The sequence below is a fragment of the Sapajus apella genome, unplaced genomic scaffold (genome assembly GCF_009761245.1).
Source record: "Sapajus apella isolate SASKATOON/1434 unplaced genomic scaffold, GSC_monkey_1.0 scaffold56, whole genome shotgun sequence".
NCBI classification, from domain to species: Eukaryota; Metazoa; Chordata; class Mammalia; order Primates; family Cebidae; genus Sapajus; species Sapajus apella.
The window spans coordinates 6,608,465-6,634,541 of NW_022436996.1; the positions used below are offsets into that span (position 1 = coordinate 6,608,465).

Genomic DNA, 26,077 nt, shown 5'->3' on the forward strand with positions numbered 1-26,077 from the left:
AAGATTTTGGAATCTAGTGTGCAGTTTATGTTTACTGCACACCTCAATTTGAACTAATCACATTTCACTTGTTCAGAAAGCACATGTGGCCAGTAGTTACCATGGTAAGTTGAAGCATCAGGGGAGCAAACTCGAGGAAATTTAACAGAAGCATTCCTAGGAAAGTATAATAGAGAAATGAATTGATTATCTGATAATTAGTTTCCGACAATTAGTTGAGTCATTTCCCCCAATTTTTAAAAGTTTAAGTTCAGCAAAAAGAGATTACTTTTTAAAATGTACATATTTTGAAAGATAAGTACTGGCATACTCTTAATATTGAAAGACATAATTTATTCCAATTATGTCCTTTCTATCAAAAATGAACTAATTTATGATGCTTCCATTTTAGATTGATTTAAATGCCTGTCACTTAAAGAGCCATTCAAAAGTGATTTTAGCAGTAAGTCCTTCATTTAAAGTATGCTCAATAAGATTTGATTCGTGTTAGGCAGTTGGGGATACAAAGTTAAAAAAGTTAAGGTTCCTGTCCTTCAAGGGTTTACAGACTTTTGCTGTAATCAATTGATTATGTAACGGAAGTTTCTTCTAAGCATATGGGAAAAAGGAATATTCAGCAACTAAATGGGTATTTGGGTGTGGCAATAGGTATTCAGGAAATATGTGCAGAGTCTGTTTTTGAGATGGAGTCTTGCTGTGTTGTCCAGGCTGGAGTGCAGTGGTACACTCTCGCTCACTGCAGCCTTCACCCCCTGGGTTCAGGTGATTCTCCTGCCTCAGCCTACTGAGTAGCTGGGACTACAGGCATGTGCTAGCATGCCTGGCTAATTTTTATATTTTTAGTAGAGATGGTGTTTCACCGTGTTGGCCAGGCTGGTCTCGAACTCCTGACCTCAAGTGATCCACCTGCCTTAGCCTCCCAAAGGGCTGGGATTACAGGCATGAGCCACCATGCCTGGCCACGAGCAGAATTTTGAAGGCTGGGAGCACAACAAAAACACAAAATTTCAAGCAGAGGGAACAGAATGTGTAAAAGCACACAGACATGAACAATGTGTTAGGTGAGGTGCATGGCAGACGACTCACCATGACCATGAAATAGTGAGTGGTTCTGAGATTCAGTTGGAAAGGGAGATAAGGGCCCTTTTGCCTCATACTTGAAAATTCTGATTTTCTTTTAGGTGAAAAATGAGATATTGGTGGAGTTTTAATTTACACAGAGGTTAGCAATTATATATATCTTTGAAAGATTGTTCTGGATGTGTAGAAAATGACTTAAAGAGGATGTCAGAACTGTAAGTAGGGATGATTTGATGCAGAAGATACTTTTTAGTGAGACAGAATATTAGGTTGTTGCAAAGGTAATTGTGGTCTTTGCCATTAAAAGTGCAATAGCTGCAAAAATTGCAATTACTTTTGCACCAACCTGATACGGTAGACTAAAGTATAAAAATAGAAGGACAAATTATGTATAGGAAGTTTAATAAATAAGAATTGTTATCTGGTTGGATGTGTTGGGTCAGGGCTGAGACTCAACAGTGATACTAAGGTTTCTGCCTTTATCCATGCTTGAGAAAGATGGATGTTTTGGTTTCTTAAAAAAGGTTCACTTTAGAGCAGTTGAGTTTGAGTGTTTTTAGAACATCTGGCTTTGAGATCCAGTAAGACTTGAAAAATAAAGGTTTGGGGCTTATGAAAGAATCCTAGGGCTAATACAGATTTGAGAATCATGGTGTTATTTTATGGCATGAGAGTTGATGTGATCACAAAGGGAAACTCTGGGGGATTAGGAAAGAAGGAAAAGGATGAAATCCTAAGAAACTCCAGCATTTAGAAAGATTGTATGGGTAACAAAAGCCAGCAAAGGAGGATGAGATGAAAGTATGGGAGCCTAAGGAGAAAATAGGAGAGCGTTGTCGTGATAGAAACTGAGGAAAGGGACATTTTAATGTGGGAGTGGCAAGAAACGCAAATGCTACAAAGTGCAAAAAAGCCAAGGACTAAAACATAACCATAGGGTTTCCTGTGGGCATCAGCACCTTCACTAAAGTAGCTTCAGATGAAGCTAGCAGTAGCAGCTGCTAAGCTAGCCTTTGTGAAGTATGTTAGTGGTCCAGCCAGCAGTCCGCATTTTGAAGCCTGTTTTTGTACTGCTCAGAAGCCAGGAATTATTTTTACATTTTTAGAGGAGTGTAAGTGAAAACAAAAAGTCCATATGACTTTTTGTCAGAGACTGCTGTGGTTCACAAAGCCTAAATTATTTACTATCTGGCCCTTTTCAGAAAAAGTTCATAGACTCCTGGTACAAATAAAAGAAATATATTTTTACTCAGTTTCAAGTGGCTTAACTGGAAAAGAAAGAACGTATGAGTCAGAGAGGAATGGATAGGATTGACCAAACCTCCAAAAAATGGAAAAAAGGCTGGGTGCTCACACCTGTGATCCTAGCACTTTGGGAGGCCGAGGCAGTAGGATTGCTTGAACTCAGGAGTTTGAGACCAGCCTGGGCAATGTGGCAAACCCCGTCTCTACTAAAAATACAAAAATCAGATAGGCATGGTGGCACACCCCTGTAATCCCAGCTACTCAGGAGGCTGAGGCATGAGAATCACTTGAGCCTGAGAGGTAGAGGTTATAGTAAGCTAAGATTGCGCCACTGCCCTTGAGCCTGGGTGACAGAGTGAAACTGTCTCAAAAAAAAAAAAAAGAAAGAAAAAAGTGATTCATATGCTTTGTGATACTTCATAAATACAGGCATATTTATATATATATTATCTAAGGTTGGTATAATATGCTCGACTAGTAACGAAAGAACATGAGTCAGAAGGATAGGAATGATCAAACCCTTAAAAGTTGAAAAGATTCATATATTTTGTGATACTACTTATATACAAGCATATTTTTAATATATTGTCTAAGATTGGTATGATGTTAGAATACATTATTTTCCTTCTTATTTTGTAATATGCATGAGTTTATGTATTTGGCAGGGCAGTTTATCCTTACATGTATTTTCTGTTTTATATGGTAAAAGAACTCTTAGTACATTTTCTTTTAATCCACATTTAGGGATGGATGATGTCCATAATGATGTGGATGTTAATGCGTTTACAACTAGAAATTAATATAGATGAATATAAAATTAGTATATTAAGTAATGTGTTTGTGTATGAATATGTAGCTTCTAACTTTAATGTTCTTCCACATAAGACATTTTCCAGTAATTAAAAAACAACCTTATTTGATTTGAATAGTCTGTATATGCTTAAGAAGCATCTTAATCTAATTGATATTAACATTTCTTAATTTTGTCTCCTGATTTATCTGATTTTATAATTTCAAAATAGATTTAATGTCCAAAGAAAATGTTTATGTTACACTGCAGAGCATCTCTCAGTTGATATTTTCCTTGTTTGGTTCTTTCCCGTAAGCATATATTGAGCATTAACTAGGTGTCCGGCATTATCACTGGCATTAGTAATAGAAAATTAAAGAAGAACTGCTTATGATAGATATAGCCACAAATAATTGCAAAACTATACAATTAAATTTAATGTGGTCACATTTAGATTAAATATCCTACAGTGTTTTTATTGATACCTCTTTCTGATTAGATGACAGTTCAATGTGAGTAACTTCAAATGTCTGAAAGGTTTACCATGCAAACCCTTTCAAGTGATTTTACTGTAAAGTCAGAAAAATATCAAATTCTTATACAACAATTTCATTGTTTTACTGTTAATTATAGCTAAGGAAGATGCAAACTGTGCAGTGTGCGACAGCCCGGGAGACCTCTTAGATCAGTTCTTTTGTACTACTTGTGGTCAGCACTATCATGGAATGTGCCTGGATATAGCGGTTACTCCATTAAAACGTGCAGGTTGGCAATGTCCTGAGTGCAAAGTGTGCCAGAACTGCAAGTAAGTTTTAATCTCAATTCAAAGCTGTGTATTGAGTTTAAGAGGGACCCTATTATTAGGTGCTAACGGTTTGTATGATACGATAAAAGTTGTTCGTCTTGCAGCTGTATTCATTCAGACTCCATCATACCTTAAAAAAATCAGTGGATATAAACATTTATATTACATTGAAAGAAGTCTAAACAAAACTGATCTTAATAATTTAAATTGCTCTGGTTGTCTAAAAAGCTAATTTAAATTTGCCAACAATTTAAAAAGTAAGCGATATTAACAATTTAAAACAAGCATTAGAAGAATAAAGCAGCTTTTCTTAAGGGGGACTGGGGAGGAGATTTAATAGGATTTAAACCTCTTAACTACAGAAGTTAATTATTAGAGTTGAGCCAAAAAATCAGTCATGTGTTTCAATTTCCATTCCAGGAAGTACAGCTCTATTATTTTAATGTATATCTGCATCTCTGTAAAAGTCAGCCACCTTGAGTAGATCCTGGTCAGCATAATTCTAAAACGAAATATTGTATGGCATTTACAAATTTGTAAGGGGCTTATCTTTTTCTATTGTATTCAATCTCTTGGTCATTTCTCCAGTCTTTCCTGTGATTTCCTTTCTCTCTCCCATGATTCTAATGAGCATGATAATTTGGGGATGTTACCAGCATCTTCTGTTTACAGGCTGAGAATTTTTGTATCTAGCAAGAATTCTGCCCAACTGCCATGATCAGCCTGTTTTTATTATTTAGTTTGATAAGAAATAAGAATCAACATCTTAGAGTTATGTGGAATAAATAGGACTATGTACCTTCATATTTTGGTAAAAATGAAATAAAATGTCAGTAAACATTTATTCAACACCTTGTATCTGCACTCAGTTTCTTGGCAAGGATTAAAAGAATTTGAAGGAAGAGTACTTGCCCTCCAAGATCTTTAATGTAGCTGAAGAGATAAAACATGCAACTTTTTATGTAGAGGTTGATCTGAATAATAATTGGAGGCCTACTGACACATCTTCCTGTTGACTTCCTTTTATCCCCAGATTTCATTCAGTGATTCCTCTCTCAACTCTTCTTGCGTTCCCCATTTTTTCTTTATCCCTCCTCTTGAATTTAAAATCATAGAATCTGAAAGTGATTAATAGTCAAAAATCAAGACAGAGAGAATGCTGTAGGACAGGGGCCCAATCTCTGGGGGCAGAAGAATGTTTAGAGAAAGACTTTATGTTTTCAACTATAATTCTTAATAATTATGACACGGTTTGTATTTTGAAATAATTATTTAGTATTTAATTGCTTAATAGACATTCTGAGTGCTTGAACCTGCGTTACATTTAGTTCTCACAGTAATCTTTATTATTTCTGTTTTATACCTGCAACTCAGAGAGCTTTAGTTTTAACTTACTTAGTGGCACAACTAGAAAACAGCAACCTGAATACAAGTAGAGATCTGATGCCAAATTTGATCCTGTTTACATTATATGATTGTTTTTTCAATTCACTGTGCCAAGGATTTATTCCTTTCCACACAGAAGCACCTAGCAGTTACAGTGCCTTCCTGTCAACAATTATGTTAAAAAAGTAAAGATCAGAGGCTATTCATCTTGCCTTAACCCTTCCTCCTCTACAGGAATCCTAAAATGGCTAGAGCAAGTTAACCATAGGTGAGCAGTGAGTCAAGATTACCATTTAGGAGGTAATCCTTATGACAAGGTTACCTCTATTATTATCTGCAGAGACAAAACAGATACTGAGGTATTTATGAACTGTGCAGTTCCCAGGACCGATTATTTTCATGATTACTTACGTTACAAAACATAAGTCTAAAGATAAGGCATCATTAATGCTATCTTATTTTTTAGACAATCGGGAGAAGATAGCAAGATGCTAGTGTGTGATACGTGTGACAAAGGGTATCATACTTTTTGTCTTCAACCAGTTATGAAATCAGTACCAACCAATGGCTGGAAATGCAAAGTAAGTTGTTTATTTTTTTAAGAAAAATTTCCTCTGTATGTTTTATATGGAGAACAGACGAATGGGATACCTATTCAAATCTATACGTTACCATCAGCTTTTTAAAAAACAGCTTTATTGACATATAACTGGCATACAATACACCATACACTCTTAAAGACAATGAACATAGTCATCACTCTCAAAAGTTTCCTGGTGCCTCTTGGCTTGCCTTGTGGCAAACCCCCTGTCTTCCCAGTCTTCTTTCTCATTATAGATTAATATTCACTTCTATAATGTATAATAAAAGCTGCATATAGTATATATTCTTTTTTGGTCTAACTTTTGTAACTCAGTGTAGTTATTTTGAAATCATCCATATTGCTGCACAGATCAATAATAATTCCTTTTTATTACTGAGTGCTGGAGGTACCACAATCTGTTGAATCACTTATTGGTTGCTAAAAATTTTGAGCTGTTATAAAAAATGCTGATGAATTTACTAACCAACTTTCTACCTCACTTGGCTTCTGCTCTTCCGGGTTGAGGTGTTCAGAGCTGGGTGAGGGGCAGTAGGGTGGTGGAGATGGCCCTTGGAATCCAAGGTGCGGGGTAGCTTTCAAGCTTAGTCTTCCTGGGCTGCTGCAGTTGCCAGGTTGAGGGGATGGAGATGACCCTGAGGTGCTGCATGGGCCTGAAGCGGGTATTTCCTGGAGCTGGAGAGGCAATGACGGCCCAGGGGAGTGGAAGGCACAGCATTGTCATTGCCCTTCTTGGAACTCCTTTTTCTAGTGAGGAGGCAGAAGGCCTGGGAAAGAAGGTCGGTGTGACCAGAACCGCAGGTCCCAGGTGCCGGGTCCCCAGCGGAGGGAGGAGGTGGGAGCAGACCAGAGAGATCCTGCACCTGTGCCCTACCCCCGCCAGTGAGGTTTGGCACCTGGAACCAGAAGCAGTATTACCAGGTTCTATTGTCTTCAGTAAGTTCTGTTAGGCATCTCCCTAAGTGGTGGGGATTGAGGGGAGGGGCCTTCTCTCCTGCGGAAAATAGAGCTGCTGGGTAACTGTGCTCAGCTGTGGCTGCTTGGGAAGTGGGGCCTGAGGGCTGAAGAACTGTGACCTCTGGCCTGCTTCCTCAGGTAGTTGGGATTCCATCTCTTGCTGAATGACTTCTCACTGAAAGGAAAAACTCTGCTGTTCACAATTTGTAGTATTTATTCTCTTATCTTCACTCAGTTCCTCTACTTGCCTTTTTAACTTTTAATACGAAGTTGAATTTGTAATTCATTTTCTTTCCTTCCCTAAGGAAAAAGGACATGTAAGACTAACTTTACCTTAGGCCATGGCTTTGGCTGAAGCTAGATTTATTGTATTTGTAAGTTTGTGTATGTATGTACCTTACCAAATAACTTTATCTTTCTTTTTTTTTAAAGTTGCGCTGAAGTATGTTAAGTTCTGCTTTAATTGCATTTAATGAGAGAATTTAACCAATGTAGGTTTTTTAAAATAAATGTTTTGATAATTGAAGTAGTGACTTTTTAAAGGTGTAGCATTTGTGATTATTAATTTCATTTAGTTAGATGAAGTTCTTTTACCTTATTTTTTGATTCATTGATTCAACAAGTTGATAGAATTGACCACTATTAATTGTTCCTATCAGTTTCTCATTTTTTTAAAGAAATATCTTGTGGCTGTTATTTAGTAAGTAGGTCAGGCCAATGTTTATATATCATGCTTTTTACCAGTATAAAATTATTCTTTATTCTGTGTAATGTTTTTTTTTGTTGTGGGTTCAGGGAGGGCAGGTATTTTGCTTTGTCTGATACTATGGCCACATAGGGTGTTAGTTTGCCAATTGAATGGTTATCTTCTCACATCTTTTTCATTTTGGATTCTTTTGTGTTGTTTTAAATGTATCGTTTGAAAAGCTTAATAGAGCTAACTGTTTAGACTGACTGCTTGGCTATTTTGAGACAAAATTGTTCTTATAATTTTTATTTTTTTTCCTCTTCTTTTACTTCCTGCAGTGATTTATAATTCAGAATCTCATTTTATGAATGTAAATTATTATAAATGTTAAAGATATAAATTTTCTCTTCTCCCACTCACCACTGAAAATGAAGTTTTTATTCCTTTTTCCTTTGCTTGATTTGATTAAATTAACCTAGATTATAAACCTTGTCACAATTTTATTGTAAAAAATATATGTCCTCTGTTAATTCCAATTTTACCCTCAGCCTTTCAGAATCTTGGTTACGTTTCTTTAAAACGAGTTATAAATTTTCTGAGCCCCTACATGCCTGAAACAGACTGTTCCCTTTATAAGAACTTGGTTTAGTATAATGTTTCATATTACAAATTTTTCTTTTTTATACTCTGAAAACATTTTCTTCAGTTTTTCCAGTTTATGCTATCACAAGAAAAATCGTACTTTAAAAAAATTAATCATAATCCTTCTTTTCTTCCTGAAAGCTTTGGGATCTTTGTTTGGATTTGCCTCCAGGGTGTATTTGATAGTGGTTCTCCATTAATTGGTTTTGCCTGGATCATGTTTGACCACTGTCAGTCTCCAGTCAGGCCCATTTAAAGGTCTGGAGATGTGTGTGGGTCCCCCCCCGCCCCACACACCTTTAAACATTTAAGTTAATGTTTAAAAACACATTTACTTAAAAAAAATTATCTTCTTTACACTCTAATAATATCTAGTAACTACTCGATAATTTTTCTCTTGCTCTTAATCTTTTTTACTATGGTTTTTATTATCTTGAGAATTGGTAGACAATTTCTGGATGTCTTTCTCAGCTTGTTCTGTCTACTCTTTGGTGTGCCCTCTTTCTAACTTGCCCTTTGTAATCTGCTGTTCTCTTTCAGAGTGACAGAATTATATAATTTCTGAGAATACTATTGACTACTTAATCTTTTTATTCTGTTCTATGAAGGCACGATAGTGTAGTGGTAAAAAGCTTATGCTGTTGAGTCAAATTGCAGCTTTTTCAGTTATTTTTTTGTTTTGTTTTGTTTTTTGTTTTTTGAGATGGAGTCTTACTCTGTTGCCCAGGCTGGAGTGCAATGGTATGATCTCTGCTCATTATAACCTTGGCCTCTGTGTTCAAGTGATTCTCCTGCCTCAGCCTTCTGAGTAGCTGGGATTACAGATGCGTGCCACTATGCCCAGTAATTAATTTTTTTTTGTATTTTTATTAATCATGGGGTTTTATTGTGTTGACTAGGCTGGTCTCAAACTCCTGACCTCGTGTTCTGCCCGTCTCCACCTCCCAAAGTGCTGGGATTACAGACATGAGTCACTGCGCCCGGCCAGCTTTTTCAGTTACTTAATTTATGATCTTTGGCTACCTATTTGACTTCCGTAAGTCAGCATATAGAAGGTTAATGGTACTTACCTCACAGGGATGTTGGATTTAATGAGGTGGTGTCTATAAAGTACCCAGCACAATGCCTAATACAGAGTAAGTACAGAAACAGTTATCACAGAGTTTTTCATGGTTTGAAAGGTTTGTCCTTTGACCCATTTGAAGAATGGTCGTCTTCCTCTGCTGTTAAATTCTTCTGTAGTTCTCTCTGTAGTCTTTGGTCATAAGCTGCTCATTTGTTTGCGTTTAACATTTGAGTGTTTACTGTATGTGAACATCACTGTGGTGAGGCTGGAGATGCTGGGGCAAATTGTTTTGCCCTCAAGGGGTTGTCAGTCTAGTTTGGGGCTGTTCCCTAGTGAGGCTGGACTGTGGATGATCTTTTCAGGGTATTTGTTGTAAATCAGTTATTGTCAGGTAGGTTTCTTTTTCCCATTTTTATCTCAAGAATATTTGTCTGTTATACATTTTTTTAAAAAACTTTTTACTTAAAAATAACTTGAAACTCTAAAAGTTGGAAAAAATAAAAATAATACTCATATCCCATTTACTTAGATTCATCTGTTGTTAGCATTTCATTATTGTTGGGCATGCCCGCTCTCACTTTCTGTGTGTCTGTGTGTGTCTGTGTGTCTGTGTCTGTGTCTCTTTTTCCCCCAACCCCCTACCATTTGAGGGTTAATTACATACATTGTACCTTTTTACCACTAAATGTTTCAGTATGTATTTCTTAATAATAGGGATGTCTTTACAAAATCACAGTACTGCTATCAACTTCATAAATTTATACCAATGTAGTGTGTTTATCTAATGTACTAGCCATGTTCCAGTTATGTCATTTGATCTTAATGTCCTTCATAACCTACCACTTCCTCCAAGTAGGTTTTAGGATTTAGTTTTTGTCACTGGTGTTTTTGAAGTGCAGAGTTCTTCCCAATATACTTTTTTTTTTTTCCCAAACAGAAATTTCCCCATTTTGTCTTTTCTATTCCCTTATGATTAGATGAGAGGTATGCATTATAGGCCAGAATACTGCAAAGTGCTGATGCATCTTCAAGATATCAGAGCTGGAAACACCCATTATTCCTGTTTCCCTCGTGGAAATCACCTGGTCAGGCTGTTGCCAAATTTCTTCTCTCCCCTGCCCCCTTTGTGTCTAATAAACCAGTATGTGAGGAGATACTTTAAGACCATGCAGATATCTTACTTCTGCTTAGAATTTCCTTCTAGATTTTAAAGTCTTACTCCCTAGGCCAGTCATGGTGGCTCATGCCTGTGATCCCAGTACTTTGGGAGGCCGAAGTGGGTGGATGATTTGAAGTCAGGAGTTCGAGACCAGCCTGGCCAACATGGTGAAACCCTGTCTCTACTAAAAATACAAAAATTAGCCAGGCGTGGTGGCCTGTGACTGTTGTCACAGCTACTAGGGAGGCTGAGACAGGACAATCACTTGAGCCCAGGAGGCAGAGGTTGCAGTGAGCCAAGCTCGCACCACGGCCCCCCAGCCTGGGTTACAGAGCTAGACTCCCTCTCAAAACAAAAACAAAACAAACCAAGAAAAAAAAACCTTACTGCCTGACGATGCCATTTTAACCTGCTTGCTTTTGGTTGCAGATGATGCATTTCCAACTCTAGCACTTCCACCGTATTTACCAGCTAGCCCTCTGCTTTCTTTTGTAAGCAAAGAACACTTCTTGCACATGTTAAACTTACTTCTTATTGACATCACCTTGAGAACTCCTGTTATCTTCAATCATTTACAACTCATTACCTAATAATTTTTGTGCTCAAATAGCCCCATACTTGCTGTTGGTTGCTTCTTCAAGCTGGCACCGATTTCCTGCCCTCACCTCTTATGTGAACACTTCATTACTTTTTGGTATAACAAAGATGTTATAAGCCCATCTTATACTTCCTGTGCCCCAGCCCTGGAATCAGTCCATTGTTAAGTAACCCAGATTCCTTTAGTGGGGAATGGGTGCTAGGTGCTCATTGCTACTGGAGAGTGTTTGCTTCTGCACCCTTTCAGCAGATGGGGTCAGGAAATAACACGCATGTGTATACACTTCACAAGCTTGTCCAACAGGGCCTGCAGGCTGCATGTGGTCCAGGATGGCTTTGAATGTGGCCCAACAGAAATTCGTAAAATTACAATATTCTTAAAATATTATCAGTTTTGTTGTTGTTTTAAGTCAGAATCTCACTCTATCGCCCAGGCTGGAATGCAGTGGCGCCATCTAGGCTCACTGCAACCTCCACTGCTTGGGTTTAAATAATTCTCCAACCTCAGCCTCCCCTGCCTAATTTTTTTTTGTATTTTTAGCAGAGATGGGGTTTCACTATGTTGGCCGGGCTGGTCTTGAACTCCTGACCTCATGATCCATCTGCCTCGGCCTCTCAAAGTGCTGGGATTACAGGCATGCACGGTGCCTGGCCTCATTATGAGGTGTTTTTTTTTTTTTTTTTTATGATTTTTTTTGTTTGTTTTTAAGTAGCTCATCAGCTATCATTTAGTGTATCTTGTGTGTGGCCCAAGACAGTTCTTCTTTCAAGGTGGTCCAAGAAAGCCAAACGATTGGATACCTCTACACTTAAATGTTACATATAAATATTTATATATGCATACATATGTGTAACTCAGAAATAATGAATTTATGCCAGTACCTCCAGTTCTTATCCTTCTCCACAGAATTCTTTGCCTTGTCATTCCTGCGTGTCTGTTCTTATACAATAAAAATTCTGGGTTGCAGCAGCATCAGCACATGTATTCAGTTGCTCAGTCTAAAAAGCAAATCTGATTTAGTTTGCCCTCAGTAATAGATTTTATTCCCCTTTCTTATGGTTTTAATTTTTAAATATAGAAGATATTAGTATACTTTCAAAAGTCAAAGCTATATAAAAAGTTTTACTCAGAATTGTCACTGCCTTTTGTTTATCACGTATGCCCCATTTCCCCAGCCTCTTGAAAGTAACTAACTTCATTGTTTTCTGGTTTAAGCTTCCTGTTATTTATTTTTCCTCTAAGAAGATATATTTCTCTTACTTTCAGGTAGCATGTTGTATATGCTCTTTTGCATGTTGCTTTTTTCATGTAATAAAATCTGGAAATCACTTCCAGGCAAGTTCAAGAGATCGCCTTCTCCTTTTAAACAGATGCATAGTACTCCATAGTGTATTTGTGCTATGGGTTACTCAACCAGTGGCCTGTGCTTGGATGTTTCAGTAGTTTACAATATTTTGCATTATAAATGATTTTATAATCTGTAACTTTGTTCATATGTGTTTTTGAATTCTTGGGGACAAATCTATAGGATAAATCCTGGAAGTAGGATTTACTGCTTCAGGAGTGTATGCATATGTAGCTTTGTTAGATACTGTCAAATTTTGTTTCGTGGTGCTTATGGTACTTTGCATTGCCACCAGAGATGTATGAGAAAACTTTTCCTGCATCTTTGCCAACGGGATAACTTGCTCAGCTTCTGAATGGTTGCCTGTCTTCTGGGTGAAAAATGGTGTATCAATTAGTTTTAATTTTTGTTTCTCATAAGAGTGAAGTTGACAATTTTTTTCATGTGTTTAAGTCAGTTTTTCTTCTCATGAATTGTCTGTTCACGTGTTTCGCCTGTTATTGAAGATTTTGGCATTGCTTCCTAAATTTAAGAGTTCTGTATAAGTTAGGTATGTAAGGCCTTTATCTGTGTTACATGATGCAGATATTTTCTGCTAGTTTATTATATGTTCTTCTTCTTCTTTTTTTTTTTTTTTTTTTTTTTTTGTTGTTGTTGTTTATTTGTTTGAGACAGTGTCTCACCCTATCACCCCAGGCTGTAGTAGAGTGGTATGGTCATAGCTCACTGTAGCCTTGCCCTGAAGGCTCAAGCAATCTTCTTGCCTCAGCCTCCCGTATTAGCTAGGACTTATGTATACCACTGAGCCTAGCTATTTTTTTACTTTCGTAGAGACAGGGTCTCACTATGTTGCCTAGTCTGTGTTATTTGTCTTTTGACTTTTTATTTTTTTTCTTGGCTATGCAAAGTTTCTTTTCTATGGAGTTTATTAATCTTCTATTGTTTCTGGATTTTTGAGTCATATTCAGAAAGCCTTTCCCCTCACTGAGGTTATAGAGTAGTTCATATTTTCTTCTAGGATTTATCTTGTTTTTATTATTTATTTTATTTTATTTTATTTTTCAGTTAGAGTCTTCCTCTGTCACTCAGACCTGGACTGTAGTGGCATGATCTTGGCTCATTGCAACCTGCCCCTCCCAGGTTCCAGTGATTTTCATGCCTTAGCCCCCAAGTAACTGGGATTACAGGCATCTGCCACCATGCCCAACTTATTTTTGTATTTTTAGTAGAGATAGGGTTTTGCCATGTTGGCCAGGCTGGTTTTGAACTCCTGGCCTCAATTGATCCACCCACTTGGCCTCCCAAAGTGCTGGGATTACAGGCATGAGGCACCATGTGCAGCTCGCATTGTTTTATTTTTTTGCATTTACGTCTCTGATCCATTTGGAGTTGATGTTTGTGTATGACATGAGTATCTTTTTCCAGTTGGCTATTCAGTTTTCTAAAATCCATTAATTAAAAAGACTCTCTTTGCCCTAGTGACTTGAGATTCCAGACTAGAGTGTTAGGTTTCATTGGACTTACATCTGGAACTTCTTTTCCATTCCATTGATCTGTTTATTCGTGCACCAGTACAATACTGTTTTGATTATAGAGCCTTTGTAGTATCTGGTAATGTTGGCCCTCCCTTGAGAACTTACCTGTTTCACGGGTTTCTTAGTTGTACTTGTGTGTTTGTTTTTCCATATAAACTTTAGGATAAACATATGTAGCCCCAATAAAAACCTCATTGGAATTTTTATTGGAATCACATTAAATTTATTGAGTGGCTGGTGCCATGGCTCACACCTGTAATCCCAGCACTTTGGAAGGCCAACTCAGGAGTATTGCTTGATTCAAAATAGTGTTTTGTTTTTTCTTTTCTTGATCTTATGTCTCTGTTTTCATTTGTTTCCATGTTTGCACTGGCTCCAGAAACATGCTAAAATAGTAGTGGAGATGTTAGGCACCCTTGCTTTTTCCTGTCCTTAGTGGGAATACCTCTAGGGTTCCCCCATAAAATAAGATGTTGCCTTTAGAATTGAAGTATTTATGTTGATCACATTAGGGAAATGCCCATCCATTTTTATTTTCTCAAGAGTTAGTAGGAATGGGTTTTGATTCTTCCCAAAGACTTCTTTTTTTTATTAATCTGTTGCATTGAAATATTTTTTTCTCCTCAGATCTTTTAATTTGTTAAACTTTATTAATAGGTTTTTCTAATGTTAAATATCCTTGAATTTCTTGTATAAACTCCACCTGGACATAGTTATTGTTTTCTTAATGTGGTATTAAAGTCTGTTTGATAGTATTTTATTTAGAATTGTTTTTCTTTTCTCCTTCTCATTTGATAAAGGATAATAAATGCTTTTAAAATATATATATATATATATATTTCAAAAGAAATACATATACAAAGGAAAAAGGGGTCTCAGTGTGTTGCCCACACTGAATTCAAGCTCCTAGGCTCAAGAGATCCTTCTGCTTCAGCCTCTCAAGTAGATGATACTACAGTTCTGTGCCACCATGACCAACTATGTAGGATTTTTACATCAGCATAGTTAAGTGCATCTATTTTAATCTGTAAGACTAGCTGATCCATGGTTTCTGGTAGTTTCTGTTTTTAAGTTTGCATCCCTTTCATATCAAGCCAGTAGCACAAAAAGATTAAGTTCCTTGTTATTGATGTTTTAAAAGATTAAGTTCCTTGTTATTGATGTTTTAGATTAGAGAGTTGGGGTGGGTAATGAGAGCCCCACAATTTATTAACCTTTTGCCCAGGATTTTAAGACTGACTAGCTCACAGGCACAGAAGTAGTTTTGGATGGCCTCTGGCTGGCCTTTTACTTCATAAACAACTATAATTTGGTAGATAGGAGTAGGAGTACTCTCTCTATTCTAAAAACATGAAGAGCCGTCATTGGACTTTTGATGTTGAGCAATTTCTTTTCATGTTTTCAGACAACCAAGTCTCATGGAGTTGGCTATGCTCTGTGTTTCCCCACCCTCCATGGTGGTCTTGCACCGTTGTCCAGTGTGGTGGTGTGATCATAGCTCCCTGCAGCCTCAGACTCCTGGGCTTAAGCAATCCTCCTGCCTCAGCCTCCCAAGTAGCAGGGACTACAGGTGCGCACCACTATGCCTGGCTAATTTAAATTTTTTTTTTTTTTTTTTAATTGTAGAGAAGAGGGGTTTTGCCTTCTTGCCCAGTTTGGTCTTGAATCCCTGGCTTCATGCAGTCCTCCCACCTCAGCCTTGCAAAGTTCTGGGATTACTGGTATCAACCATCGCACCAGGCTGGCCATGCTATTGTTTTAGAGAGAGTTCTTTAGTTTTAGTTTTTAGTTCTGAAGCTACCAAGAAGCAAGTGGAACACTATAACAACACCATTTTGCTTTTTGCAGAGTAGTAGGTTGAGTAGACTTACTGCACAAAAATTACTTCCTGATCCTAGAATGTTTTGTTTTGTTTTGTTTTTTGAAGTTTGGGTTGCTGTCTTTTTGGTTTTATCTCTTCTGCCTATATGTTTTCCTGGATGTCCCCATTCCCTTATTTACATTTCTGAAGATTTTAGTGCAGATTTTGTGAGGTCACATCAGGCATTGAAAACAGCTTTTTAAAAGGTACACCCTAAGGCCAGGCACAGTGGCTCACACCTGTCATCCAGCACTTTGGGAGGCCGGGGTGGGCGGATCACTTGAGGTCAGGAGTTCAAGACCACCCTGGCCAACATGGTGAAACGCAGTCTCTACTAGAAACACAAAAATTAGCTGGCTGTGGTGGTACACACCTGTAGTCCCAGCTACTCTTTGGGAGGCTGAGGCAGGAGAATCACTTGAACCCAGGAGGCAGAGGTTGCAGTGAGCCAAGATCACACCATTCCACTCCAGCCTGGGCAACCAGTGACAGTGCATCTCAAAATAAAGAAAGTGTATGCCCTAAATTAGTGTCATGAAAATAAAACCTTAACGTATAATCCAAATGATTCATGAATTTTTAAAAGGCTTATATCAGAGCTACAATTACGAATGCATAACAAACTATTTTTGTTTTTGTTTTGCCTGGTGTTTAGAATTGCAGAATATGTATAGAGTGTGGCACACGGTCTAGTTCTCAGTGGCACCACAATTGCCTGATATGTGACAGTTGTTACCAACAGCAGGATAACTTATGTCCCTTCTGTGGGAAGTGCTATCATCCAGAATTGCAGAAAGACATGCTTCACTGTAATATGTGCAAAAGGTAAGAAGATAGTTATTCCATTCGTTTGTTTTGTTGATTGTTTTATTCATGTGGTCATTTGCTCTACTATCTTACAGAGTCTAAGTTTTTATCACTCTAGTTATTCCGTCAGTACTGAATGCTGTCATAGATGGAATTAAATTATGTTTTTGAGTCTCAAAGGAAGTAAATGGGCAAAAGATAACACCAGACCAGATCGGAAATGAGCACTAATAGCAAAAAGTGAAGAGAAAATAGCTTAGAAATGTGAAGTAAAAATATGTTAGCACCTCTAATGACATCCACAAATGATAGCTCCTTTAAACAACCTTTTTCAGTTAGCAACCCCTCTAACCTCTCTCCTCCCATCCTTAATTAACTATTTTTATGTCCACCTTTTCTGCAGTGCCTCCTCTACCTGGATATTAACTTGGCTTTAGAAATTTTAATTTAAGCATACTTATCACTGCAGGTGGGTTCACTTAGAGTGTGACAAACCAACAGATCATGAACTGGACACTCAGCTCAAAGAAGAGTATATCTGCATGTATTGTAAACACCTGGGAGCTGAGATGGATCCTTTACAGCCAGGTGAGGAAGTGGAGATAGCTGAGCTCACTACAGGTACACTTGAGAATTTTCTTTTGTTTTTGTTTTTGTAATGCCGTGTCAATGAATCACCAGTATATCGCTTTAATCAGGAAGAGAGGATCCTGTATACCAGATTTCATCTTGTTCTCAATTTGTCAACTTTTAAATATATTTGTTACCTTGGTCATCTCTCAATCTAATGGCTAAAATCTAATCTAACTTAAGACAGTTTTTTTAGTATTTGATTTCCAGGTCTAGTGTGCTTTCCTTCACTTGTGTTCTTTAAGCTGACTGGATGTTCCCCAGTCTTTGGGTTTCCTTAGTTGGTTCTTCATAATGTGGGTTATTTTTCTCTAAGCATGTTGTAGCTTTGTAATGTCCGTCTTAACTTAATTATCACCTTCTCGGCCCAAGATTTTGTTCAGGTATGGAATATTTTTAATATTCCAATATACCAGTATCCTGCTGGTATAAACATGAGTCTTAGAGGGTAAAGGAAATAAACTTGCTTCTCAGATTGTTTTTCATTTTCATCATTATGAGTGTCAGCTTTTATAAAAGTTCTCTTTATCATCTGCAAGGGTAAGCATCTTAATTACTAACCTTTCATTCCCAGGATGCCATCAGTATTCAGTTTTGAAATACCCTTTTAAAATAACCTGCCAGTTACCTTTTTAAAAAATTTTTTTGAGAGATGTGTTTTTAATATGTTGGCCTGGTTGGTCTTGAACTCCTGGCTTTAAGTGTTCCTTCCACCTTGGCCTCCTAAAGTGTTAGGATTACATTTGTGAACTACCATGGTAGGCCCACCTTTTAATGCATTATAATTTTTTTATGTTTTTCAAAAATGTAAATATATATGTGGTTCAAAAGAGAAAAATCTGATGAAAAACTTACAGCATTTTTGGTGATTTGCCCTTACTTATACAAAGTCATAATTGTTGACTTAATTAACAAAAAAGAAAAACTCATTCTGAGCTAAAGAATTAATAATTTTTGTTAAGATTATAACAATGAAATGGAAGTTGAAGGCCCTGAAGATCAAATGGTGTTCTCGGAGCATGCAATTAATAAAGATGTCAACAGTCAGGAGTCCACTCCTGGAATTGTTCCAGATGGTAAGAATGTTTAATGAATATACTCTGTTTTTGAGGAAAACATGTATATACAATAAATATGTGAATATTGACAAAAACTTCAGTAAATAAAAGCCAAGATGTAGTCACTTAGGAAGAGTTTTTTAGTACAATAATCTTAGACAAATTAATAGGAGAAAGGACATGCATATGTAGCTCAGCTATTGTCTAGATTTAATCATAAGTATGTACTTTGTTAAGGGATCAAGTGATTTTTCATTAAAAAGCAATTCGTGTTTTTATTTCTTTAGTTGTAGTTGCTAAGAAGAGCTATTGCTGATGATGAGCTGTTTCATGCTGAGATAATGAAAAATTTACTGTTATTAGATCATCTCAGCAGTCCTATTGAGGGTTATTTCACTTATTTCCATGATATTTCAATTAAGCTTTTTGTAGTACATATTGATAAGAGCTATTACTGTACTTGCAGATCTGGAATTAATGAGAGACCATGTCGGGGGAAAATTACTTACTACATTTAATGACAGGCTCATCTGAAAGTCTTTGGTGTTGTATGTGTAGTTATATGTTCAATTATATAGTACACATAAAAATTATAATGTATGCATAAAAAATAACTGAGATGTTTTGAAATTTATTAAGTTCACATATAACAACTCTCATTAAAAGTTATTTTCTGTAGTAGGAAATCTTTCTCATAAGGTCTAGTTGTTAAAGAAAAAGGACAAAAGAATTAGAAAAATAAATTTTATCACAGTGCAAAGACTTCTAATTTTGTCTTCATAACCTACTTACTAATAAATGGTACAATGTTTTATGCTTATATTGGAAATTGACATTTAGTAAAATAAAACTCCTTACTCAAATTACTCTTGAGGGAGCAGTGTTCCAGAAATTTTGACCCCTTCTTAGAAATCTTATGAATGTGTTACAGTGATTCAAGTCCACACTGAAGAGCAACGAGAGTGTCATCCACCAGAAAGTCTTGACACAGATGGTCTTTTCATTGCTGGTAAGCAATATGTTCATATTGTCTAATTTGATTGAGTTATAAGATACAATATCTTTGATTGCTATGCATATTCAAGTCACTGTCCATAAAATTAACTTTTCAAATAAATTATTCCAAAGATGTTTTTGCAGTTGCTGTATGTATACACATTACAGTAACTAAACCTTTTAGTTAAGAGATTCTGGAAAAGAATTGACAGTGGATCTAAAGGAGGTTAGTTTCTCTTGAAAAGGTTTTTGTGTGTGTGGGGGGGGGTTGTGGTTAAAAATATTTCATACTATCAAATCTGTTATTTGGTATTTTTCTTTTATCCTTAACTGGTCTTTCAATAAAATGGGAAAGAAGATGAGATTTCAGTTTGATATCAGAACTCGTATAGGCCTGGGCAATATAGTGAGCCCCTGTCTCCACAAAAAAAAAAAAAAAAAAAGCGTATCCAGACATGTTGCTATATGCCTGTAGTCCCAGCTGCTCAGGAGGCTGAGGTGGGAGGATCACTTGAGCCCAGGAGGTTGCTCATGTTTGTGTACTGTACTCCAGCTTGGGTGACAGAGTAAGACCCTGTCTCAAACAAACAAAAAAAAACAACCCATAGATAATTTTAGTCCTTGATTAGTAAATAGTAAATGAGGATAGTAGTGTCTTTTTACTATAAATTAAAAATTACCTTGATGAGATTTGGAATAAATACCTTTATCTTCAGCGTTCTTACTTTATAGAGCAACTAACAGCTCATGTCAGTTGTACCTCTAACTTTAAGCAAGATTGAGTTAAAGGTTTAACACACTGATATCCTGATTTAAAATTTACCAGTCAGTGACTATATTTCTGATATCTAATTAAGTTATAGACTTCTTAAGATTAGTGTCTTAATTTATAGACAATGATTGAAGAAAAAAGATTATATCCAAAGAATGTTTTAGGCAGGTTGGCAGGTATGGTTAAGCAAAATAAATATTGGTGGTTAGCAAATCTTTTCTGGCTGTGCTTGAGTCTATAGAAACTTGGTTACATTTGGGTGTCTACTATTAGAAAATGCCTTCACATTCTAGATCTGTCTTTACTTTTACTTTTTAACTTGGGCACCTCACATAATGTGATTGATCCTCATTTTCTTAACTAAAAAATGAGTATGAGAACTTTTCCTGTATAATTTTTAATCCATTTGGAAGTACTTAAATTATAAAACATCATGTTTTCATTAGGTTTTATGGTGTGTGGCTGATTCTCATCCATAGATCCTCGTGTACTTTGGCTTTCATTAACTTAATAATTGCCTGCTTTGATGAATAACTTCTGATTTAGGTTATAGTTTAACCAAATGTTTTATATATGTATAGTTAGAAAATTTAAAATTTGTATGTACATTACCATAATAAATATTCTGAATTTTGTAGGATCATTCCAACATAAAATAAATACTGAATTGGAAAAAGAGATTTCTAATGAAGTTGATAGTGAAAAAATGAAAATGTCCTCTGAAGTGAAGCCTATTTGTGGTGAGGATCAAATTGAAGCTAAAATGGAAGTGACAGAAAATATTGAAGTCGTTACACACCAGATCATTGTGCAGCAAGAGGAAATGCAGTTGTTACAGGAACCTAAAACAGTAGTATCCAAAGAAGAATCAAGGCCTCCAAACTTAGTCATTGAATCTATCATTCTTCCACCAGAAACCTTAGTATCTGCACATGAGGAAAGTACTTCATTATGTTCTGAAAGGCTACAAATAGAAAAGGAACAGAAAGAAAATTCTGAATTTTCTACTGGATTGATGGAATCTGAAATGACTCCTGCAATTGAGAGTTGTGTGAAAGATGGTTCATACCAAGGAGAAAAATCTATAAAGTTACTACCTGAGACAGAGTCATCATTTTCATCATCAGCAGACATAAGCAAGACAGATGTGTCTTCCTCTCCAACACCTTCTTCAGACTTGCCTTCGCATGACATGCTGCATAATTACCCTTCAGTTCTTAGTTCCTCTGCTGGAAACATCATGCCAACAACTTACATCTCAGTCACTCCAAAAATTGGCATGGGTAAACCAGCTATTACTAAAAGAAAATTTTCTCCTGGTAGACCTCGGTCCAAACAGGTAGGGTGATTTTAATCATACTGACAGAAAAGATATTAGAATAATTCTATAAAATCAGAAGTTATATGTGTTGCTTTTGTGTGGATGGCAACTTTTTCTATTTTCAGATAGAACGTCAATGTAATAATTGATTTATGTGTTTCTGCCATTATTTAAAAAATGCTGTTAGTGAAGAATGTCATTTATTAAATTTGAAGTGATCTTATTTGGAATTGCAGCTCAATTGGGACATAAAAATGCAACCTATTTGGTAATAGTTTCTAATAGAAAGAACTTTAAAAATTCTTTTAGTTCTGTGCCACAGTAAAAATAGAGCCTAAAATGCAGTATAGTTTTGGGTATACAGTAACTAGCATCTATTATTTCCTTCTCATACATTTATTTGTTGATATTATTCATTGTATTTTTAACTGCATAAACATCAACATTTGTGACAGGAATTTTCCATGCTGGGGAATTTCTCATTTTGATGTTTTTGTTAGTTGCTAACTCTTGTGGGACTTTTTTTTCAAGTAGGACTTATTTCAGTAGTTTCATGGAAACAGAATCTTAGAATTGTACTGTTGATTTTCAGTACAGTAAGTAAAATAAATCTTCCTGTGACTGCTTTACGTAATGTAAATTCTACCCTTTAAGAATGAGTCTATTTCTTTTTAAGTGAGATTTAAGTAAAACTGCATGGCAAAATGAAGATACTTTAGTTATGAATTATTTATCATTTTACAAAATTGCTACTTTCTGAAGTGTTTTTTAAAATTGCAAGATAACATAGTGGAGAAGTGTTCATTTACAATAGTAATTTGGAGTTTTAAGTTTCATGATTAAAATTGCTTAAAGTTAAGTTTTAAGTTTTGTGATTTAAATGGATTAAAGTTTGGCTTTTTATAGGAATAATATCTTGATTTTAATAATATAATTTTCAAATTGTTAGGCCAGTTTTTTTAAAAAATTATTTTTAATGTGAAAATTAGTCCCCTCTATATCAAACCCAGGTATATTTTATTCTCTAAAGACAAGGTACACCAAAGGCAAAGTATTTGTCAGATGAGATTTAACTGTTTCTGTAAGACAAATACATATGCAGTAAAACTAGAACACTCTTTATATAGGCCTTTTCTAAGTATTTTCCTTGACATTTGTTTCTGCTCTATCAAGAAAGATTTTTCTTCTCAAACCAGTTGTTCTCTTCTCCAGTAAGTTTTTGTTTTGTTTTGTTTTGAAGTTAGATAATCATTGTGTTGTTCTGACCCTGAAAAGATTTTAGCAATGGAAATTTGAATCTCAAATTTACTTTTGGTTCATATATTTATATTCTTTAAAGATACTGCTTCATGTGTATTACTGTTAAATTTTAAATATCTCTTCTTCCTTGGAGACTTTTGTTTCAACTGAGAAACCAGATTCAATATATTAGGACTCTTTTTCTGTGGACTTTATGTTCCAAAATACTGGGGAGGGCAGTGTGTTTTTTTCTTTCAGGCTGTGCTTTCACTATTTTTTTTTTTTTTTTTTTTTTAAGACGGGGTTTTACCATGTTGGTCAGGCTGGTCTTGAACTCCGGACCTCAGGTGATCCGCCTGCCTTGGCCTCCAAAGTGCTTGGATTACAGGCGTGAGCCACCACACCTGGCCTCTTTCACTGTTTTTAAGGACTGAATTGGAGATGTTAGGACACAGAAAATGGAATTTATATCTCAGGTATTGGACATCCTTTATCAAATATCAATCCATATAGAATTATTTTTCTTTAAGAAGGTTAGTAATTAGAGTTTAGTTTTTTATATTCTTCTTTCATATGGAATATTTTAGGCGCTATTTAGTGAAAAATATAATGCTATTTTCTTTATGAGATGTTTAAAATATATCTCAAATGTATGATTTATAACCTTACTGACTACAGGAATATTAACACATTTCTCTGATGGCTGTGAACAGAATACAATTCTTTTTAAAATTTGTTTTCTTGCCTATTGCAGACATAGGATTTCACAAAGATGAGGAAAAATTAGACATAGGTAGTAGGAGAAGTAACAGACATCAAATTGGATGTTATTCCATACAAATTGTCCTAATGTCCTAGATGTATTTTCTCATCTTTTATTGAAGCTGTGTATTTATAAATAATTCAGTGTTTCATTTTTCAACATTTAAAAAAAATTTTTTTTTTTTTTTTTTAAATAGAGATGGGGGTCTTGCTATGTAGATCAGGTTGGTTACAAACTCCTGGTCTCAAGCATTCCCCCCATCTTGACCTCCCAAAGTGCTGGGATTACAGGTATGAGCCCCACAGTGCCTGGCCCATTTTCATAGGTATTTGTACTTTGGGACTTGAGTTTAAGAAAGTGGTTATTGACACTGTCACATATTGTGATCACCTCGGTAGATTTCAGAATATCAATCTAATGGCCCTACCATAGACATAGACAAATGAAAATGCAGTTTCTGAAGATCATCTTTGACTGTAACCCTGAAAGCAGAGTCCTGAACTAGAGAAATATGCAACTCATTTTACTGATTTTTAAAAATGCATTAAACTTATATGGATTGCTCTTTAAAAATGGTGGAAATGTTAAATTTATTGTATTAAGCCATATATTTCCATTCTAATCAGGAAATTTTGAGATATTAATAATGTTAGGTCTTCTTATATTCTTTTTTTTTTTTTTTTTTAATAGTAGAGATAGGGTTTCACCATGTTGGCCAGGATGGTCTTGATCTCTTGACCTTGTGATCTGTTGACCACTGTGCCCGCCTCAGCCTGCCAAATTGCTGAGATTAAAGGTGTGAGCCACCGCGCCTGGCCGGGTCTTCTTACATTCTTTACCCATCATCACATCTTACAGAAAGATACTTAATGTAATCACATAACTATGATCTAGTTCAGGCACCCTCATGTTCTAATTGCTTTCTTGGTGGTATTGAAAGTTTTTATTAAATATTTAATGAAATGTATTATTTGCAGTAGATACCTCTTTTTCTTTCTTTCTTTCCTTCCTTTCTTCCTTTTTTTGATACTGAGTCTTGGTCTGTTGCCCAGGCTGGAGTGCAGTGGTGCGACCTTGGCTCACTGCAACCTCTGCCTCCCGGGTTCAAGCAGTTCTCCTGTCTCAGCCTTTCGAGTAGCTGGGACTACAGGCTCATGTAAACATGCCCAGCTATGACATGAATATCCTGCTTTGTATTTTTAATAGAGATGGGGTTTCACCATATTGGTTAGGCTGGTTTCGAACTCCAGACCTCAGGTGATACACCCGCCTTGGCCTCCCAAAGTGCTGGGATTACAGGTGTGAACCACAGTGCCCAGCCTGCAGTAAATATTTCAAGAAAATTTCATAAGTGAAGACATAGGTACGATATTTTGATTTTCTTGGACAAATTACAAGAATATATAAGAAGAGTACTTGCAGTTTTAAAAGTAGCCAGAGAACCATAGTTTTAAACCTAAAAAATACCTAGCCCTTTGGAACACCAAAGACATGGGCAGATTAGAAGTACCTGACTTTCCTTTTAGTTTCCTTATGCCTTTTGTGGCATTTGTGGAGCCATTAATGTTGTTAGTGCCACCTACATTGTATTCTGAAATTATTTAAGGCTAAAGCTGATTGACAGCTGTTTCTGTGATTATCAAAACAGGATCAGGTCTAATTTTTTGTTCTACATGATAATGAACTCAATTTTCTGTGAGTCTTCTTTATGTAAGAATTTTATGTAAGAATTCCCTAAATAGTGAAGTGTTTGCTGCTGTAGCTCCAATGTACATGAGTGATTATATTTAACAGAAAGACAAACTATAAACTCTTTTACTAGTTATTTTCCTTTCTGCTCTTTTTTCTTCATTGCTTTCACTTTTCCTAAATTAGATTTACTGTTTACAGGCAACCTTGGTTTTGCGTAGTATGTTGGAATAGTGTGGGCCTGGGGTTGATTTAGGATTTGGAGGTGTAAAGTTTGCCAGTGAGACATCAAACCTTTCTCTGGCTGTTTTAAAAACTGATAGTACTCTTGGGCTTTAAGAGTAACTGTGATCATATTTAACAACCAGCAATAGAATTTGACTTTTAAAAGAAAGTTGCTTCTAAGTAGCCTATCCTCCACCTGTCATTATTGTTCTCATTTCCCCATCCTACAGTCCTAGTATAACTTACTAGGTTGGACAATTTATCTGAGAAATTGGCCTCAAAGCAGAAAGAAACCTAATGCCGATGTTAAACAATTTTTTGGTTAAATTATTTTTCTTAGGTTCAAATTCAGTCCCAGTAAGATAGTATATCTTTTTGGTTTCTGTAGTATTTGATAGCAAGTTGGTTCTATTTACCTCTCTTTACAAGTTACTAATGGTTATATTAGGAACTCTTTTGCTTTTAATTCAGTTTGTAGATTAAGAGGGCATTGTATAGACTTTTTAGTAATTTTTAGTAACTTTTTAAAAAAATGGAGGCATTAGTGTATTTCGTATCATAGTACGATGTTTATTGATGAATTCATACATATATGCAAAAAAGATAATAGATGCTCAGCAGAAAAAAAGTTCAATAAGTGCTGAACAGGGTGCTTAACATAAAGAGGGATGGTCTTTAATTACAGTGTAAAAAGTGCTGCAACAGGAATGTAGGAGGAGAGCCCATATATTACAGGGACAGCTAACCTTTTCTGAATGGTTTGTGTAAGTTCTTCTTGATCAAAGCTAAGATCTGAAGGATAATTTAAACTTTGATAAT

At 36.0% G+C, this 26,077-nt stretch overlaps 1 protein-coding gene across 21 annotated transcripts in view; it reads left to right on the top strand.

The window, feature by feature from the left end:
- KMT2C (lysine methyltransferase 2C) overlaps window positions 1–26,077 on the top strand; it is a 273,989-nt gene that overhangs the window by 133,395 nt on the left and 114,517 nt on the right. For 18 of the 21 annotated variants that reach the window (XM_032244945.1, XM_032244946.1, XM_032244947.1 and 15 more), the window contains 7 exons: window positions 3,749–3,920; window positions 5,773–5,887; window positions 16,414–16,583; window positions 17,035–17,186; window positions 18,158–18,271; window positions 19,185–19,262; window positions 20,660–21,360. In XM_032244945.1, the coding sequence (XP_032100836.1) occupies window positions 3,749–3,920; window positions 5,773–5,887; window positions 16,414–16,583; window positions 17,035–17,186; window positions 18,158–18,271; window positions 19,185–19,262; window positions 20,660–21,360 (1,502 nt within the window). Of the gene's footprint in view, window positions 1–3,748; window positions 3,921–5,772; window positions 5,888–16,413; window positions 16,584–17,034; window positions 17,187–18,157; window positions 18,272–19,184; window positions 19,263–20,659; window positions 21,361–23,560; window positions 23,572–26,077 lie in introns of those variants that run through there. The other 3 variants (XM_032244941.1, XM_032244951.1, XM_032244954.1) reach the window with 3 other exon arrangements.